Source organism: Hoplias malabaricus, chromosome 2 (genome assembly GCF_029633855.1).
Source record: "Hoplias malabaricus isolate fHopMal1 chromosome 2, fHopMal1.hap1, whole genome shotgun sequence".
In the NCBI taxonomy this organism is placed as follows: domain Eukaryota; kingdom Metazoa; phylum Chordata; class Actinopteri; order Characiformes; family Erythrinidae; genus Hoplias; species Hoplias malabaricus.
Window position 1 is genome coordinate 52738773 of NC_089801.1, and position 20791 is coordinate 52759563.

At 41.5% G+C, this 20791-nt stretch overlaps 1 protein-coding gene across 1 annotated transcript in view; it reads left to right on the top strand.

The window, feature by feature from the left end:
• Positions 1-8055: 8055 nt before the first annotated feature.
• Positions 8056-20791, top strand: part of LOC136686371 (A disintegrin and metalloproteinase with thrombospondin motifs 5) — a 33013-nt gene continuing 20277 nt past the window's right edge. The window contains exon 1 of the mRNA XM_066660103.1: positions 8056-8919. Within this exon, the coding sequence (XP_066516200.1) occupies positions 8056-8919 (864 nt within the window). The remainder of the gene's footprint in view (positions 8920-20791) is intronic.

A 20791-nucleotide genomic window follows, 5' to 3' on the forward strand; every position in this document is an offset into this window, starting at 1 on the left:
ATCGCCCACTTTGATGAACTAGTATATTACTATTGAAAGACAGACATTAGAATGAGGAAAGACAGAATGTCCCCCTCCTTTATGTCACTGACAGCGGCCATTTTGTGAAGAACCAGGTCCTACTTAGTGTACAGTGTCACAGGTTTAGCCAAGCTTTTAAAGGCTATTTTTAACCCGACACTTATGAGAGGTCTATAATTCATGAGTGTGTGTGTGTGTGTGTGTGTGTGTGTGTGTGTGTGTGTGTGTAGGCATGTTTTTATATATTTGTGTGGACCAGGATGAATAGGAGTATAATTAGATTTGGTTGGTCCTCACAATTTTTTTTTTGCCAGAAAAACTAGTTTATATTTTAAAATAATAATAATAATAAATGTGTACTGATTTATTTCTAACTTCTGAAGTTAAGGTGAGGGTTTAGATTTAAGTGTAGGTGTAGTGTAATTAGCTACAGTAATCATTATTTAAATAGACAGTCCTCACAAGTATAGCAGAACCAACGCATGTGTGTGTATGAGAGAGAGGGATGGTCCCAGTGCTGTGAGAATGCCCCAGCTTCTAACTCTCTAGTTATGTAAATGGCTCATCATTCAATTATTATTGGATTTTTTTATTGGATGTCCTGACACTGCATGTGTGTGCATGTGTTTGTGTTTGTGTTCACACAGCCGTGTGTAGGCCTATTCTCTCTGGACACGTGTCCTCGCATGCATACATAGGCACGTTTTTATAGTGTGTGCTCTATATTTAGAGTGGGCGTATGAGTGTGTGTGTTTGTGATATGAGTGACTGGCCTGTATCCATATGGCTCCCTGGCGCGTTACTCTGTTTCAGATGATTAGGATTAAATGTAATTCTCTAATGTGAGCTGGTTCTTGATTTTCTATCAGTGTAAGTCTGCCAGCCAAAGCGAAGGGGGGCTATGACACGTTGGACTGAGTGTGCCAGAGCATGCTGAGTGCGCGCGTGTGTCATTTTTTTCATGTGCTATACACTACCATCCATTACATTCATCATATTTCAGTGGCTTTAATGTTGCTGACCTTCTGCTGTACACAGTGCATGTTTACAATAATATTGTAAACACTGACTTTCAGCAATAGGTTTTTTTCAGTCACGTGCTTCAGACGAATGGCAAGTTCAAATTCAGATGAAGGGCAAGAATAGAAAAACAGAATAGAGCAAAGTGTGCAAGAAGACTTTACTGTGTAAACTGAGGCTATATTCCAAGAGAAATGTACAAAACAAATACATCACAACATATGTAGGAGATGATACTTATGTTATGGGGATTGTTTTTTAACCAAACTGTCAGATGTCCTTAAACTCAAGGACACAAATGAAAGACCACAAAAATATTAACAGATACAACTTGTTTTAGCAGACTGGTCAACCTCAGTATCACAATGCTCTTCGATGGCTGCAGTGTTGTAATTGTGCAATAAAAACATTCCGCACAGTGGCACCTCTCTGCATTAATGTTACGGTTGTTTAGGTTTTAAGTCCATCACCAATGGACAATCACAGCACCCACAGAACTACTAAATAAAATATTCACTCCTCATAGACTGCACAATCAAGTTAGCTTTCCATTCCACTTTAAATGGTGTGGCAGGTGGAACGTGAAACTGGCGAATTAAAAGCTGAGTTCAGGCTTTGGGAACTGTTTTCCACAGTTTTGTTGGAGCTGTGTCTGCGCTGGTGATAGATTTAAAACAACTTCTACAAGAAAAACAACTCAATTTGAGCAAGAAGCTTCTAAATAGGAAGCTACCTCAATCTCTTCCTGACAGAAGGTGATAAAATTCTTCCATTTTTCTCCATCTTGAACAATAGCTTTTGGTATTTGATGCATGTTCCTTGTGATTTACCAGTTCAGATGGCTTTATTACAGCATCTCATAGAGATCCCATTGTATAAATTCACTTCCTGTTTTGATGTGAAATCATGTACAAACGACCTGTTGAGGCACCTTAAATTCACTGAATTCACTGAATTTTAAAGGTGTCTAAAAAGGTTTGGACAGAAAGTTTAGCTCTCAAATCAAACCCACAGAGAGAACTTTATAATGTATTACCGTGTGTACTTTCACGCGTGCCTCCCACTGTCCCTCACCCAAGGCTTCTCACATTGCCCATGTCTGGACAAACATTAAGATCAGAGGTCAGCCCTCCTGGTTGCGCTGTTTTGTCTCTGTCTCGTTCTCTCTCTCTACACTTTGACAGATAGGTGAGATGCCAGCAGGGGAAGGAGGGTGAGGAAGAGAGGTGCCTCCCTTGCGTAAGAGATGTTTTGAAGCTGGTGAAAGTGGAACAGGATATAGGGGATAGAGGATGGAATGGCCCTCACTGAGATGTGGGGACACCTGTGAGTTCTCCAGAAGAGTCCTAAGTAACAGGAGGCCAGCTCCACTGGCCATACAGGAGCACTTTGTAGTTCTACAATTACAGACAGCCATCCACCTGTTTTTCTACATACTTTCTTATTCCCATTTCACCTTGTGCTTCAATGGTCAGGACTCTCAGAGGACCACAACAGGGCAGGTGGATCATTCTCAGCGCTGCAGTGACACTGAAGGGTTGGTGGTGTGTTAGTGTGCGTTGTGCAGGCACGAATGGATCAGACACAGCAGCACTACTCAAGTTTTAAACACTCTGTTAGACACATCAACCTCCTCGGTGCACCCTGTAGATGCAAATTCAGAGACAGTAGCTCATCGGTTGCTGCACAGTTTGTGTTGATCATCCTCTAGTCCTTCATCAGTGGACACAGGATGCTTTTACTGGACATTTCTGTTTGGGGGACTATTCTCAGTTCAGTAGTGACACTGAGGGTATTAAAAACACTAGCAGCACTGCTGTGTTTGATCCACACTTACCAGCACAACACAAAATAAAACACCACCACCATGTCAGTGTCACTGAAGCATTGAGAATGATCAACCACTTAAATCATACCTGCTCTGTGGTGATCCTGAGAACAGTGTGAAAAGTGGCTACCAAAGTCATTAGAGCAACAGACTGACTACATTCTGTAATTGCAGAACGTCAAAGAGCTTCTCTATGGTCAGTGGATCTAATAATATGGGAAATGAATGTAGAAACAAAAAGTTGGTCTTAATATTATGACTAAACTGTGTAATACCATTTCAAATCTAGAATTTTCCAATTACACTTCATTCTTGTACAGCTGCTCCTTCTGTACAGATTATACAAGATATGAGTCTGAATCCAAAATAGTTGCACCTTAAAGAGCACTATTTATAAAGGGAGTGTACAAACTTGTAATATCTATGTGCAGGGACTTAATAACATGTTATTATTACATATTCCATAGTTTATGAATAAGTATTATATACTTTAGTCACTAAAAAGTAATAACTGCTCAGTGCATAGCTAAATAAAAAGACCAGTCTACCATCTGTCAACTGTAGACTCAAGTGGAGTCTTCCATTCAGGCTCTAATAAGGAGAGATCATTCACCAACAGTGGACTGTGGACTGTACCATTTCAGCCTAACAAACATAAACACATGGTGCTCTGTTGTAAACAAGCATTTAGCCCCTCCTATACACACGTCACACTGAGCTGTATGTGTGTGTTAGTGTGTGTGAGCAGTGGAAGCCTGGCACACATTGGCACAGTGTCACAAGAATAGTACAAACCAGACCAAACAGTGACATAGAAAACCCATACCAAAGTTAGGACAGTAAAACACATAATGCTGCTTCTAAAATATGATTGGCTAGGCTTTTTCTATTCTAAGCATGGAGAACGCTGCAGTCTGGCTGATTGGGTTAATCCCTAGGTCCTTAAAGAGTTAAGACATATCTGAATTTAATTTCAACCTGCATTATGTGCTTTTTCTTACATACATTCTGTTAACTCTGGACTATATGGAGTTAAGGAAACATTAGCTAGTGTTTGTAACTTAAAATTACAGCTTTAAAATTATTGTGATGCTTCACTGACCCACGATAGGGAGATCAGAGTCTCTGTTGTTGCTACTCCTGCCTCAGCAGGGCAGAAATTGCACTATGTAAGTTTCGATTGATTTCAAGGACAATGCTGTAAAAGTTAATTACACTCTGCAAATGTAGGGGGAGCCCAGGAGCAAAACTACAAAATCTTACCTAGTGTTCTTTTAGGATTAAAATATCACAACAGCCAGGTTTCTTATATATCTAAGCTAAAATGACAAAACAGCTTTAAATCTAAACAATATCGCATGATATTAGAAGTATGCACGATGTTAATAAATGCAGGTGAATATTAGCTAATATGACATAATTGAGTAGTTGGTGTCCTTCTCCGAGCATGTTGAACTTTACAATGACATACAGCAGCATACCAAATAATATGATATTTGAAAGTGTGCCCAAATGAGAAAGTGAGAAAGCTAGAGAGAGTTATGCTCAGTCACACTGCTTAATTTCCTGTGGCTTCCTTGTCACTGTTGATGGATCCTGAGGGACGGCCTTGTAACTGTCTGAGCTGTAATAAGCAAAAACTGAGCTAGAGATGCATAAAGTGTTTTTTTGTTTTTTCACAAGATGCAAACTGGGGGCAGTTTTGCATCCCCATAGAAGTAAATTATATTATCCAACAAGACAAAACTTTGGCAGAAAAAACTAAAAAAAGGCTCTTTTACCCTAAGGTGCCATATTCTCAACCTTAAGGTTCAGTGGCCCCTGAAAGTATTTGAACTTTTGTGGCATACTTTAAAATGTATTGTATTTACTGTGGTATGAAACACCTTAAAAACCATAGACACGCTGTCACATTTAAAAGTATTTTTTCCTAGGTTATTTGTCATTGCCTAAGCTGTTCTTTGGCATCTTTGAGAGTCTAGGTGAAAATGGTTTTGTACAATTCTGAGCTCATGTTTGAATCAATTAATTAAGCTTAGTGACAACACTGTAAGAAAAATGTGTTTTTCTATTGAACAAATAACATTTTGCCAATTATTATTAGATATACCCATAACTGATAGCGTTAATGCTTTCCAATTATTAACGTTTCCCAATTCTATAGTGCACTGTGTTTGTGTGTGTGTGTGTGTGTGCGTGTGCAACACTTTGCCTCATTCAAAAGCACACCGCAATATTCTCTCCTGCGTACACGCACCATAAATTATCCATCCTTTTACAGCCCTTAAATTCACACACCAAAGTGGAGTAAGGAAAAAGATTTCAATAATTAAAAGCCTCGTCCAGCGATTCTGCATTTAACAAAAGTGTACACACAACCACTTGTTTCATAGTTTTTAACTTTTTTTTAATTTTCATTTTTATTTTATTTTATTTTATTTTTTATTTTTTATTGTACAGTGTCCTTGGGTCACTTGAAAGGCGCTTTCAAATAAAAAATTATTATTATTATTATTATTATTATAGTCCTTCCCATCAGAACACATACAGAACTCTTTGTTAAAAAGATTATGATGGAGAAAAGTCCCATGCCCGGACTCACTGTTTTCTTGCAGCATTCATATTTGGCTTCTAAAATATTTAAGCAGTACTATTTACAAACTATCATTGACAAGCGTTACTTTTTTATTACACCGCCAAAATCATGGCTTAATTATATTGACAAAACTATTAATTATGTGGACAAAAATATTGGGACAGGCCACCTAATCATTGAATTCAAGTTTTATTTTCAGTCCCATTGTCACAGATGCAATCAAGCATATTAGCCATGCAGTCTGCCTTTACAAACATTTAACATGAGTCATTCCAGAGGTACAGGTCGTTCCAGAAACGGTGTTCAAGTGTACTGTAAGTTGGTGCCACCATTGCAACAAATGAGTTTGTAAAATTTCTTCACTCCAAGATATTCCATGATCCAATCTGAGTGGAATTACCAAAAAAGTGGATGCATTCAGGAACAACAGCAACTCTGCCACAAAATGTCAGACCACGTAAAGTTACAGAGAGGAGTTGCCGAGTGCTGAGGGGCACAGCACGTAAAAGTTGAAAGCGCTCTGCTGACTCAGTAACTGCAGAATTACAAATCTGTTCTTTCTGCAAAGAGGGGCTGAGTCCATATTAATGCCAGTGGATTTGCCATAGGATGGCATAAAAGCTCCTACAGATGCAAAGGTGTCCAAAAATGTTATCCCTATATTGTATTAGAAATCTGAGTTTCATTTGTGCTCAACTCATAATACTAGCAATCTTATATTACTTGTTGTAACCACTCTTTCAGTGGTTAGAACCATGACCTATATTCCAATGCTTTTAAAAACACATTTCAAATGACCAATAAAATCTAACAAAACTCATATAAGCAGTTTGTGTTTTGGGTCTCAAAAAATGTTCTGCCTGCTGTGCATGCACATATTTCTGCAAAAACATGTTTTTTTGTTTTCCTGTATGAGGTTCAACTAGTAACTTTTCCCTGTATACAAGTTTTCCCAATCGTTTTCAGCTTGTGTACTGTCTCCTCCTCATTCCTGATTTAACCCAGCTGGGCTGAAACATTTCCCTCTATATTTACTTCATAATATATTACAATTTGTTCCATAGTGATACTTAAAATGTTAATAATAATTTTGCATGTAAGTAAACAGCTGTTAACCAGCAGCAGATTAATACAGCTGCAGCTACTTTGACCAGGGTAATCTCTACCCACCTTGTACTCATTAACTGACCAATTACAATTAGCAAACCTGTACCATTTGTGGAAGGGGGAGGGCCGTCTTAACCCCTTAATTACTGCAAATACAGCCTTTGTTGTGAAGTTTATAGTTTATCTGTGTGTTTCTTTAGATAGATAGATAGATAGATAGATAGATAGATAGATAGATAGATAGATAGATAGATAGATAGATATGTTTACATAGATTAATCCACAGAAACAGGTACCAAATGGTAGCATTCCGGCATTAGCCACTCTCGCGTCTGTCTTGGTCTTGTTTATAACATGTCTTTAGAGCCGGGGGTATTTCACAAAGCAGGATTTCTCAGTTACTCAGCTAACCCCAAAGTTAACTAAGCCCAGATTTGAGAACTATCCAATACTCCCTCAGTTCTGTTCCAGGCTTGACTTTGGACTCAAGTTATCTGAGAAATCCTGTTTGTGGTCTCAACTGGTGTCCCAGTGTTCTTTACAAGGCTTCCAAGGCTTTCCAAGGCTGTTGTTTAAAAGTTACTAATGCGAAAAAATCTATGTAAATATTAATAATAAGTAAATAAATAAATAAATACATAGTACTTTAAAAAGTCATCCTTTCCTGTTTGTTCAAACAGTGAGACATTTCATTAGCTGTTATGTCTGAGCTACTATTGCCAGTGAAAATTCTTAATGGCGCCCATAAAAAACAGATGGGGATTTTAAAAATCTGTATGAAATGTATTGACTTTTTAACAGGTGACAGCGTCTAAGCTCTAAAAAAAAGCACTGGGGATTTTGTGTCATTGTATATCTAGGGAAGTACAGAAGTTCACTGCTATCCAACACTAGCTTGTTTTTCACCGCCTTTTTTTCAGCGTCTGGTGCTTGACTCTGTCCTTTTCTGTCCTTTTAGCACTTGACTTCGCTTTGATACCCAACACGAGCTGAGAGAGAGAGAGAGAGAGAGAGAGAGAGAGAGAAAGAGAGAGAGAGAGGGTGGAGTGGAATGGAGTTTAGCGCAAAGGGGCCGGACTTGCCCCCCCTTCTCTCTCTCTCTCTCTCTCTCTCGCTCTCTCTCCCTCTCTCACCCTGCCGCTCTTTAAAGCCTCAAAAACTTTGTGTTGTTCCTCAACTTCAGGCTCACTTCTTTCTGCCTTCGCTTCACTGAGTGCTCCTGCACTTCTTTCTCCCTCCATCACTGAACTTGTTTTGTTTGGTTCTCTCTCTCTCTCTCTCTCTCTCTCTCTCTCTCTCTCTCTCTCTCTGGATCCTAACCCCCGAAGATGCTGCCCCTCTGTAGCCCTCCTGACGCTCGAGCTCCAACTCTTCACTGAAATACATCAGAGGGGATTATTCACGCTGCTTTGAGTCTTGTTGTTGACCTTTATTTTGTTTGTTTATTTGTTTTGTATGCGCGTGCATGCGCGCGACCGCTGCCATGCTGTTCGGGATTATTTTGCTTGTTTTCTCCTCGCTCCTCCACGTGGGTCGCGCGCTCTCTCCCTCTCCCTCTCCCGCTTCCGCTCCTGTCCCCAGCGCGCGCACCGGGCTCGTGCGCTCCGTGGAGCGACTGTACCGCGGCGGCGGACGCGCGGGCTTCATCGCTCAGGTGGACGGCCGTCGCTTTCAACTAGACCTGGAGAGGGACGAGAGCGCGCCCATAGAGAGCGTGCCCGGGGAGCGCGGGCACTCGCGCCGCCGCCGCCGTCGTCATTGCGCGTACCGCGGCACGGTGGACTCGGAGCCCGAGTCGCTGGCCGTGTTCGAGCTGTGCGGCGGGCGCCTGCGCGGTTACTTCGCTGTTGACGGCGCGCGCTACACGCTCCGCCCGCTCGCGCACTCCCCCGTCTACTCCTACACGCGCGAGGGATTCAGCTTTGAGGAGGTGCCAGAGGCGGAGGCGCGCGACAGCTGCGGGACGCGTGACGCCGAGGACAAGTCAGTGGCCCGTGTGAGGAGGACGAGGACGAGGCGCGGAAGGTCGGTGTCGCGCGCCCGGCACGTGGAGCTACTGCTGGTGGCTGACGACAGCATGGCAAGGAAATACGGCTCGGAACTACGCCACTACCTGCTCACGCTGGCGTCCATCGCCTCGCGTCTCTACGGCCACGCCAGCATCGAGAACCCCGTGCGCCTAGCCGTGGTAAAGGTGATGGTGCTGTCCGAGAAGGAGAAGGGTCTGGAGGTGTCAAAAAACGCAGCTGCCACCCTCAAAAGCTTCTGCAAGTGGCAGAACCAGCAGAACCCGCTGGATGATGACCACCAGCATCACCATGATGCCGCCATCCTCTTCACCAGGCAGGTAAACAACACATGAGAACACATCTCATATGTTTGATTATGGCCAGTAGAGGCTAATCATATCAAATGCTATCTCTTTTTGTGTGTGGGTGTGAGAGCAGTGCCAAGTCACTGATGCACCCACGCTTGCCACGTGAATGTTGTAAATGATACCAGTATAGGAGACACATATTTCTTTTGCTTACAGGTAGGCTTTTACTTGTGATTGTGGGTTTATGGGTGGGTGTCCGTGTTCTGGTATAAGTGGTTGGGTGTGTATTTGTGTGTGTGTGTGTGTGTGTGTGTGTGTGAGAGAGAGAGAGAGAGAGAGAGAGAGAGAGAGAGAGAGAGAGAGAGAGAGAGAGAGAGAGAGAACACACAATAATTCCAAGTACAAAAAAATTACTTCAAAAAAAATAACACTGACATCATCAGTACTGGAGATATAGCTTTGTGTTCCTCTCTGAGCAGGGAATCAAACCCCTGTCTGCGGTGTGGATGATAGTTGTGTGATACCAGCTGATCACCTTCAGCACACACACCTTCAGTCTTCAAGCAGCAAAACATCACCCTGTCCAACAAATGGGTCACTGACCTCAGCTGGTGGAGCCCCGCTCCCTCCCTGCCCGCCGGCAAGTGTATCACTCCCGAACGCGCGTGATCTTTCTCACAGCGTGTGCACATTCCTGCTCAGTGGAGAAGTCAGCATTCACATCAGATTCTGGCTGAGTTTTAAAGTTTTTTTTATTTTAATTCCAACCACAGTCCTCATCCCTCCCTCCCTCCCTCCCTCCCTCCATCTCTTGCTCTCTCTGTCTCTCTATAGACCCAGAGCTGTCAGGAAAACAAATAGATCCATGACATAAAAAAAATCCCTCCATGGGCTGAGACCACACTCGTCTAAGTTTCCCCTCGTCTGACAAAAAAACAACATCAAAGTACAAAGCCTTTAGCTTTTCTCGCACCCCTCTCATGTGGTTAGTGGCTTTAATCCCCCCACCTCACTGGCTGACAAGTCCCATTGCTTGATGAAGCTTGTGGTGCATGTAAGTCATGCAAGGTCCTGAGCCTGGAGATTTCCGTGCTTAAAGAGTGTTCTCTTGGCACTGAAGTGATAGGGTTCTCTTGCTGCACAGAAATCAGCCAGGGTTCTCCTGGCATTGGGATGTCTTATGGAATTTGTTCAGAGGTGTGCTTGTTTGGCACCGGCTGAAGTCCTGCTGACGTAGTTTCCTCTTGGCAGGCTCTGTCACACCAGATTCCTCTGAGAGGCAGCTTCTCTTGGCAGTGCCGCACAGGCACTTGCCAGCCAGCGGTGTGCTCTCTGGCAGAGCAGCACTTCCACACCTGTGTGTGTCTGTGTGGTAGCTGTGGTTGGCTGGGTCGTGTCAGTAGGCCATGGTGGGCAGAACGTAAGGGGAGGAGCAGCTCAGCTGGAAGGCTCAAGTGTTGAATGTGAAACAGACCCTCGACTGCTGCTCAGTTTGCAGTTTACATATGGCACTTTTCCATTAGGCAAATTTGGTGCCTTGTAGCTGGAACTGCGTACTTTTTTAGTACCTTCTCCCTCATGGTTCCAAGCGAGGTAAGAAGGGACTAAACTCTGACATGGAAACCATGCAGAACGCTGATTGGCTAGTGAGTATCTAGCCATTTGTAAAATCTCCAAGATACACTAGAGATCACATTTGTTTTTATCTGACTTGTAACAGCCACTTGTAAAACGATTCTGTGGTCTTTCAAAGTGGTTCAAACACTCCTTGGATTGGTGGCCAATGAAAGAATCCAGTGAGTGCAACAAGGAATGAAATTAACAACACTAGCTCTGTTCATTCCCAAAGAAACAACAAAAAAGTCACACGAGAATATGCAATGCATAAACAAGGTTTAACTTTAACGCTGCCTTTGTTGTGGTTTTCAATGTCCAGTGTTCCTGTTAACAGTGTTTTGTAAACATCACCAGCCACATTTTGTGGGGAGCTATTGGAGTGGAAATCCAAGCAGGTACCAAGGACCTAAAAGTGAGTAAAGCCAAAGAGAGCAGTGATAAAGCACCAAGAACCACTTACAACACAGGTGCACTTTGGAGTTCTGCGGCTACAGAGTAATCTGGTTCTCTACATAGTTTGCCAGTCTTTCTTTGGCATCTTCATCAATGATCAGGGCCACAACAGAGCAGACCTTATTTGAGTCGCCTGCAGTGTCTCTAACGTGACAGTGGGATGTTAGTATGTGTTTTTTTACTACAAGGGAATCTGACTCCTAAAAAGAAGGAAAACATGTGCATCTTTTAAGCAGTGATAGAAAACATGGCACACACAGAAAGTAATGACTTTGATTGACTGTCTGTGAGGGTCCTAGCCAAAGACATACAAGGTGAAAGGGGGCTAATGAAGTATGCAAAGTAAAATGTGGACTACAGTCTGTAATTTTAGAGCTAAAACATGCTCCGAAATCATTGGTGGGGCTAATGAAATGCACAGGTAGTGTAGGTACAACATAAAGGTAAGTATTAAAGTGGCTAGTGACTTTATATGTGGCATGTACATCTAAAAATAACTCCTTAAATAGTTATTGGCTTAACAAAGTAGGTTTATATTCTAAAACATGGGACCTGGAGGTTGTGGGTTCAAGTCCCACTCCAGGTGACTGTCTGTGAGGAGTTTGGTGTGTTCTTCCTGTGTACGTGTGGGTTTCCTCCGGGTGCTCCGGTTTCCTTCCATGGTCCAAAAACACACATTGGTAGGTGGATTGGTGGCTTAAAAGTGTCCATAGGTGTGAGTTTGTGAGTGAATGTGTGTTGCCCTGTGAAGGACTGGAGCCCCCTCCAGGATGTGTTCCTGCCTTGCGCCCAGTGATTCCAGGTAGGCTCTGGACCCACCGTGACTCTGAACTGGATAAGTGGTTACTGATAATGAATGAATGAATTAATTCATTAATTAAATCTACACACATCTAATTTGCAAGGGACCACCTCCTGAAAGGTTCTTCAGGGAACCTCAAGTTTGGCACCTCAGTTTTTAGAGTTCGAAGTATGGTTCTTGGAATAGTCAACGTCAGTTTCACTGATGAAATCTCACCACACTTGGAGGAGAACACTCACTAGCTAACAAATGCCCACATAGTCTAGCACTCATCTCACCCACCTACAGCGTGGGATGCAGATTATATTCTCTTGTGTTGTCACTGAAGACAACACATTCACAATCAGATTATGTCACAAATCACAGAAACAGAGCTCACAAGTTCACAAAGATATAGCCAATGCTTAGACATCTGCCAGAACCTTCTTTGAACTCTAAGAGCAGTTCTGCAGTGACGTAATTCCCAAGAACCCTTATTACACATAAATCTGGAATAGCATTCAGGGGGTTTATAGCTTTTAGGATTATGGAATGGGAGCGATCCAGTCTCAATCCAATAACTTTCTCAGTAGCTTTTTGCTCCAAACCTCAGACCAGTTGAAAGGACAATCCTCTTCTACAGTCTTAACTGTCTGACTACAAACTGAGTGTCCCTTTTTTGTAGTGGGGAAGAAATCCTTCTACAGAATGCGGTCAGGACATGACAGCATTGGCATGGCCTTCACCATCACACGTCTCATCACGCTCTCTGCTCCCTAAACGCCCAATCCACACAGCTTCATTCTTTCCCATAATGAGAAACCCAAGCAACTGTGGCACTGACTCTTTGATTCGTGTTGTAGTGTGTGTGGAGTGGGCAGAACAATTTTTTCAGAGACAAAACAAGTCCTCCCCACACATATACAGTTCCCAGAAACCCTGTGGCCTTCTTTCTGTTTCTGTGTGAGCTCAGGCATGTGGAGATGCCCATGGAGCTGGACGCATACCAAAGCAGCCCGGAACAAGAGGCACATTGAGAGGGGTCAGGCGATTTTGTGAGTGCGTTTATGAGATGCTATATCACAGAGAAAATGAATATGCAACTCCTCTGATGTTGCGGGTCACTGTCAGAGACAGAGGACAATGCCTTGACTGTCAGACATTGGACAATGACTGTCAGCCTGGTTAAGAGCACTGAAGGTGAAAATAGGATTGTGCCAAGGCACATGCAGTGTGACATGTGGGGAGCTCTTTACTCCAGAATTAATTTTGTCATTTGATTCAGATTCAATATTGTGGAGAATCTGAGAATGAATTGTCAAAATAATAAATATATTCAGTTTCACACACTTGCCTAAACCTCATTTTATGTAGTAGGTTAATTCAGTCATAATACTGTATGGAAATTTTAATATACAAACCAAGTAGCACATAGCATTGAAGAGTTTCTAGAACTTCATTCTAAAGTTGCAACAGTTGGTTGCATATCCATATAGACTAATTTAATTATTATTTTTTAATCTGTTTAACAAAGAATTTTCACAAAAAGTGAAGGTGTTGCTTCAGTAATGAGCAACAGCTGATGAATAGTGTCTAGAATTCTACCTTCCTGCAGCATCTAGTTTCAGCCAAAATGTGCCCCACCTGCTCCAGCTAATGACTTCCTCAGATGGTTTTGAGGCTGAGTCAGGTGCATTAGGATTAATTAGGTAATGAGGGGCAGGATGTTAGATGCATATTGAAACAGGAATGTAGATCTCTAGTGGAAAGTAGGTCTCTGGGTGGAAGGTGGATGGCCATTCCAAATCAAGGAGTCCCTGTTCTGATGATCTCAGATTTTGGCAGCTTTATAAGTTCCCCTAGCCTATACACCGGACACATTAATTATTTATCAGTTACTGAGCTGGATGAGGTGTGTTTGAAACAAAGCACAAAAGAAAGTCCTTAGAGTATGAGCTTGCCAGAACTGGGATTGACTCTTTCTATCAGAGTTGTCCAGTACAGAGCAGGTGCAGGTTTTGTTTCCAACAAATCAACATCAGTTGAACAAACAAGTGTAATTAGGTGTGCTCTGGCTTGTTTGAAATGAAAACCAGCAACACAGGCCCAGATGAGATTGTACACACTTGCAATAGATGTAGGATCCCAAATGTGGTCTGGCACAATTTAGTGTTTTACACTGTTCCCTACACACTTGGTCCGACTAATCAGCGCATTTACAAGCCCTTACTCAGTTGAGGTAGACATTATTATGCCGTTAAAATACTAAAACATTCACATACTCCAGGACAAAGTTTGTGAAACACTGTTCTAGGTTCTTAGGATGTGTTTATACTTCTCAGCCTGGTTTGATTAAACCAAATCCTGGTGTGAATGTTCTCTTATGCTGATCTCTTATTGTACCTATTCTACTCGAATATACTCGCTATTTATTTTTTATTTTTTTGTCTCTGGTACTTGGTTTGTTTTCCACAATTCTCACCCACAGACACTGCGCCCACAAGTAGATAGAGAATCTGATCCTTTCAGTGCATTAATCTGGCCTTCATTGTCAGGATTCTGCCAGTTGCAATCTGGCTCTTTGCATATCCATGTATATGTACTTCCGCATATCATTTTGTATTGGTTCTGGTATTGGTCCAATGTAAAAGACTGCTTCCATGTGCCAAAATACAGTGGAACCTCTACCTACGAACTTTATCCGTTCCGTGACCCGGTTCGTAAGTGGAAAAGTTCGTTTCTCGAGTCAATTTTCCCAATTTAAAATAATGGAAAAGCAATTAATGCGTTCCAGCCACCCCGAAAGTCACCCTTTTTGCACTGATATATGTTTACAAAACTCTCAAATTTGTAAAAAAAAAAAAATACATATAGCATTACTAAAAATAAAAAAGAAATAAAAAAGTTTTAAGTGGTTACACATCGCTACCTTGAAGACGTGACGACTGTCTGGAGGAGTAACACAGGCACTGGCTGTATGACGGGAGGTGGGGGGTGGGTGGAATAACGGAGAGTAGGTGGGTGAATGTGGGGAGACAAAGCGTAGATACAACTTAACTTAGCACGAATTTATGTATGCTATTTACACAAATTGCTAAAACTACAATTTGCTAATCTTAAAAGCTCACTCAAGTCTGGGCGCGCTGGGAGACTCACCTATTGGGGTCAGTGGCCATTTCCAGCCACTGGATTGGCAGAGGCTCGGGTTCGTTTCTAGAGTCATGGTTCGTTGGTGGAGGCAAAAAATATTCAAATGCCTGGTTTGTATCTTGGAAAGTTCATTAGTATAGGCGTTCGTTAGTAGAGGTTCCACTGTATCAGACTAATAATTAGTCTGTTGTCAGCCAAATTTATTTTAAGGGAATAGTAGGTGGTTCTTGGCCATGTTAAATGTCAAGACTACTTTTCCCAACAAACTACTGAAAGTCAGGAACTCAAAGTGGGAACTCCTAGTGAGAGAAACCTCCAGCACAGAGGACAGCTCAGCCTTAAGTAAGAGAATGCCTTGTGCAGAATTCAAACTTCCCAAAAGACAATCAGCAACTCACAAGAAAATGTTTTAAAAAATATTTTGCTGGACATTGGGAATCCTAAGAGCTAAGCACATTCAATTTCTATAATACATATGACAAGCTGACGGTTGCCATCCAGCAGGATAGTGCATTTAGGTTCCACAAACTGGGAAGCATTCCCTACCTTAAGGGCCAATCCTACCTTGTTCCTTCAGGCTAGATTTTTCCCTTGCTAGAGGTTCCTAATTTTTGAGTTTCAGGAGTCTCATGCAGCCATGTCTATGGTAGCACAAGCAGACCAATGATAAGCCCTGTAACATTAAGGATACATTGAGTGTAATCCAAATCAACATTAGTTTATTGTTTTGTGCAACCTTGGAACTCTCAGCTTTGTCTACTTGCATTCACGTACACAAACCCACTTCTTCATGCTTCGTCAGTAGATGAGACCCCCATGGCAATGGTCAAACATTCTCTGGATTTTTCACACCTCCCTTGACCTTGTGACCTATAGCTGCTGTTTCATAGCATGTACTGTACTCTCACACGTAGCTGTACTGTACACAGAGCTTGAGTATGCAAGGAATGTGTATGAATTTCTGAGAAATTGAGTTCAGATGTGGATCAATGTCATAAATACTGTTTTGAAAATCAGTCTCTTCTGAAATTAATGATGGTAATCGTTTCCCTTTGCTGCAGTAACAGCTTATAGTCTGCTGAGAAAGATTTAAACTAAACGTTGGAACGTGCTGTGAGAGTCTGATGCCATTTAGCTATGACAAAATTAGCAAACTGAGGACCCAATATTGGATAATTAGTTCTGGACTGCAAAAAGCCATTCCAACATATCCCAAATAGGTTCAGTAACTCTCCATTACACCAGACTTCCCGCTACTCCAAACCCCTGTCCTGGGCAGGGTTTACACCTCTCTAGCCTATGCTTGGCATTGAGCATGAAAGCCTTAAATATTGCATTTAGTTTCATGCTTTTAAAGGGACACTAAAGTATGTGTGCCTTAAAATCACTGAATTCATTAAGTAGGACATATATTGTTATTGTGGTAGTGAGTTTTGTTTATTTCACCTCTCCTCTTATTTGTGGTAAAGGACTCGGGTATTTCACACATCCGCTGTTTGACTGTGTATGCTGTGTATTGGCAGCATGCTGAAATTCTCACACAAATTCCTGATGGACTCTATCCATCCATGACTCCGGATGGCTGGCCAAGAGTCTGGAGTCCAGCGCCAGCACTGGGCAATAACGCCACGGGATCAGTTCCGGAGACTTTTTGAGAAACTCAATAGGACAAGAAGTTTGTTTTTTGACAGCAGCTGGAGCCGGGGTCACTCCCATTTCTGTGTTGACATAAAGGGAGGAGGGTGCCTTCATTAGTTTTGAAGAGATCCATCAATGTGAATATACACAGCAGCCGTGTTTTATGAGGACACATTAAGTCCCCAGCTGTTGATCAGAGGTCAGCTGGGATGTTAAACTCTTAAGTTACAACAACTAAACATTAAACATTATTGCCTGTCTTTTCCTCAGTTTTAGAGTTATCTACAGCACACACAGTACATTTTCAGGACATTGTGAATATTAAGTGAAATTGTTATACATGTGATTTATCTCTCACTGAGCAGGTATGATTTGGGTGGTGGATAATTCTCAGTGCTGCAGTGACACTGGCATAGTGGAGATGTGTTTGTGTGTGTTGCACTGGCATGAGTGGATCAGACACAACAATGCTGCTTGAGTTTTCACTCACTGTCCATTCTGTAAAACATTGGCATCGCAGGTCCACTGTTTTTCTTGGTCGTCCTCTGTGCAACAACAGATAAAGTGCTGTCTTTAACTTTACATCTGCAAGGTGGACCAATGAGGTAGGTAGAGTGAACAGTGAACAGTTTGTTATCACCAACACTGAAACTTTTCAAGAATGTACTCTTTTACATTAAAATAAGGCAAATAGCTGTTTAAATTTAGAAAAATTTCTCGCTTGCCCTTTAAATTCAGATCCATTGTTCTGCATACAAATTCAAACGTGATATAGGTTTGAAACTTATCATCGGCAGTTTTTTTTTAAGATAATGTTTCTTCATATTGGATTTCAGCATGCTTTTAGAAAGAGAGAACAAAGCAAGTGCCGATTTCCCAGCCCTGAGAAAAACAACAAATCAGAAGCAGCTGACAAAGCTCTGGAGTGGGTCACACCTAGAATAAAGTCTCAGAGCTCACCCCACCTCAACTGCAGTCTTCCTGTCTGTCTCTCTATGTGTTTGTTCTGAAATGAAGCCAAGAAGGAGTCATGACCCATCCCATGCTTATGGTCTAATGTGCTATGAACTGTTTGAGCAGGGCTGCTAACCTATAATTTGTACAATTACTGATGTAACGAACTTAAAATATGTTATATATTTGTTCATATATTTTTACAGGTCCTTTGTTAGTGGGGTCAGTTATTTTAATATACACCAATTGTGTATACAGTGCTGGTATAAGTTTTAATGTCTATAAAAAAGCATTAAATTAATAAGCCTCAGTACTGTCAATACTAACTGTTGGCCAGAGGGGGTGAAAACATCTCCAGAAGATGTGTTGAGCAGTGGAGCATGTGCTGGATGTTAGTAGCTGTGGCAACTAACGCAATCAAATCTAAATGAATGACAGCTCTAACTGCATGAAAGTAAACACAGACTGAATGTGCTACAAAACTAAAGTTTTGTAACTCAAATGACAAATGAGTTTTTGTGGTAATTCAAACATTCAGACAGATTTTGACAGGGGGTGCAATACTGAACTGAAAGAAGCAGGATGGCCATTTCTATAAATTCAGGATTCCTTGATGGTCAGATCCTAGGATGGAGACTTTGTAGTGAACATTTCAATCCAGCCTTTGCTGTGGAACAACACACCCAAATGCTGTTGTGATGATCGGGGAGCCATCTCATAAGACAGTGTGTCACCACTTGTAGTGATAAGAGGGACATTACCAGCTCAGCAATATGTGCACTCATGGCTGGCCATCCGACTGTAATTTTTTTCAGTAGGATTATGCTCACCCATACACTTCAGGGCTTTCCTAGGAATGTCTCCACCAGATTGCAACACTTCCTTGGCCAGGTCACCTGATATATCAACAATCAAGCATTTATGGGACCAGCTGAGAAGCCAGCTTCTGCAACCTAGCAGTGTGCAGGATCTACAGGCCCAGCTGTAGCATCTGTGGGCATATGTGCTGCAGGATGCCAAACAGAAACTGTATGTCTCCATGCCATCTTGTATCCAAACAGGGTACTAGAACATCCTTTCTGTTGTATAGATTTCTTCAATAAACTTATCTATTTGTTTTAATATTTACTTACATAGATCATCATCAGAATTGCACATATAAAGTTTCATTAGATTCCAACAACTCTCTCTTAGTGTGTTATATTTTTTGTCTGAAAGAGTAATTTAGAAATTATAATTAATTTTCCTGTCATTCTGTGATGTATTCATGAGTGAAACACAAAGGAAGGTAAAGGAAAAGTCTCAGGGAAGGTCTCTGTGCTAGCTGTTCATTTTTCAGCGGGGTGTTGGGGGTTTCAGAGGGGAACAATATTTATGGTTAATATGTTATGATGGTAAATATATATATGTTATATATCTAATAGGATGGCACTCTAATTTTTGGAAACAGGGTCTGCTTTTCTAGGAAATTTTTACAATAGATATCAGAAGATTTCTATGAAGATTTGATAGCATTTAGCTATGTGTATTACATCGGTTTCTCTCAACCCTTGGTCAGCTGTAAACTCTTTCTGTCATCTTTCATTCATTTCTGGCCCCTATTAGGTTTCCTGCCCAAAGCTGTTTTCATTGGCTTCTCATCTTCTTCAGCCAAATGCCTCATTACACAGCTAGTTTGATTGACACATGGTCACTCCCCACATCTGATTGGAGGGCTCATCATGGTGGCTAGGCCTTGAGGATAGTCTGCTTGACACCATATTATATGCACATGCACAAGATTCTATTATTTTCACTCCAAGAGGGCGTGTACCACCCCTGACCCGACCAATGCCAAGACTCCCTGACACTGTTTTGAAGGCTGCTTGACCTACATACCTCTCTACTGGAGCTGCTGATATAGTTTTGCCTGAATAGTTCCTGAGCTTTCATTTCCCCATGGCCTCCCTTATTCTCCTCCTGCCTGACTCAACGGCCTTAATCAACAGCTAAGATAATTCCTCAAATTGCTGTCTATAAATCTATTTTTTCTGTGTGTGTCTATCTCTTGCAAGCACCCTCTGCCCATCTGTCTGTTTAGTTGTCTCTCTATTTGTTTATGTCGGCAACTTCCTAATTTCTTATGTCTCTGCTGTGTCCAAAGGTGTGTAAATACCCCTTTAATCTGTGACTTTAGCTACGTGAAGGTGCATTGATGTGCTTGATTGTTTATGAAACATTGATTAAAACAAGAGGTCATCGTGCGTAATGCCAAGCATTGGCTGGACCAGATTCCCTTGCGTTTCAGTCTTGTATCTGGCTTTACTATGCACTAATTTTGGTTTGAAAGATGGATATATTTATCTTATAGACAGCTCCTCTCCTTGTGCTGGAGAGAGTCTCACAGCACTTGAAAGCAAAGAAACCCAGATTTATTGTGATTTTCTGCTTAAATAAGTTCTCTTATTTGGCTTAATGCCAATTAAAATAATTGTACGAAAACACAAGACGATCAATAATGTTTCTATGCCATGGTGAAACTGATGTACCCTATGTAGGGCATAATTTAGGTCATAAAGTAAGAGTTTATGCTGCCATTTTGTGCATTGTATGTCTGATTGTAAAACTTATTTAACTATAAGCTCGACAAATGCACTGCCTATGTGTAGCAGCTTTAGTATTCTTAGTTTTTATTTTTTTTTATTAGTTGTTGCTATTTTGGCTGCAGCCTCTGCTGAATGCAATAGATGGAACGGGGCTCTGTTTACAAATGTGAGACAAGTCAGTTATATTATAGTCACTTATATTTCCTTAATTTTATCGTCTAAATGAAAAAAGGTTTTGGAAAAAAAAAATAAGCCTAGCAGGTTTTGTTTGTTTTTGAGTAGTGAATTTTGAAATTTTAAGTCCTCAAATTTGCGGCTACTATTCACTGTGACATCACATTAAAAGTTTTGATGTCACATGGGCTTTGAAGTGGGTGATGTAGTGTCAATGGCTCAAAAACAGACCTCACCTCACTGAAGACCATCATGACAGAACTATTCTGTCACCAAGTGTAAATCAGTCCCATTTGGACTTCATGTTGAAATTTCATGATGAACAGACCAATAAGAATCATCCACAATTATCTAGAAAACATCTAGATCCACTGATGTTCATTAAAAGTTATGAAGTTAAGGAGGTTTTGCCCTCTCAGATAGAGTTACTGCTTTGAGGATATATTCCCTAAAGGACACAACATATAAATTAAAAACTGATCCTAGACCTGAGAGAAATGTTTTTGGAGAAATTTATCCTGCCCTATCTTGGCTTGCTTTTTGACTAAAT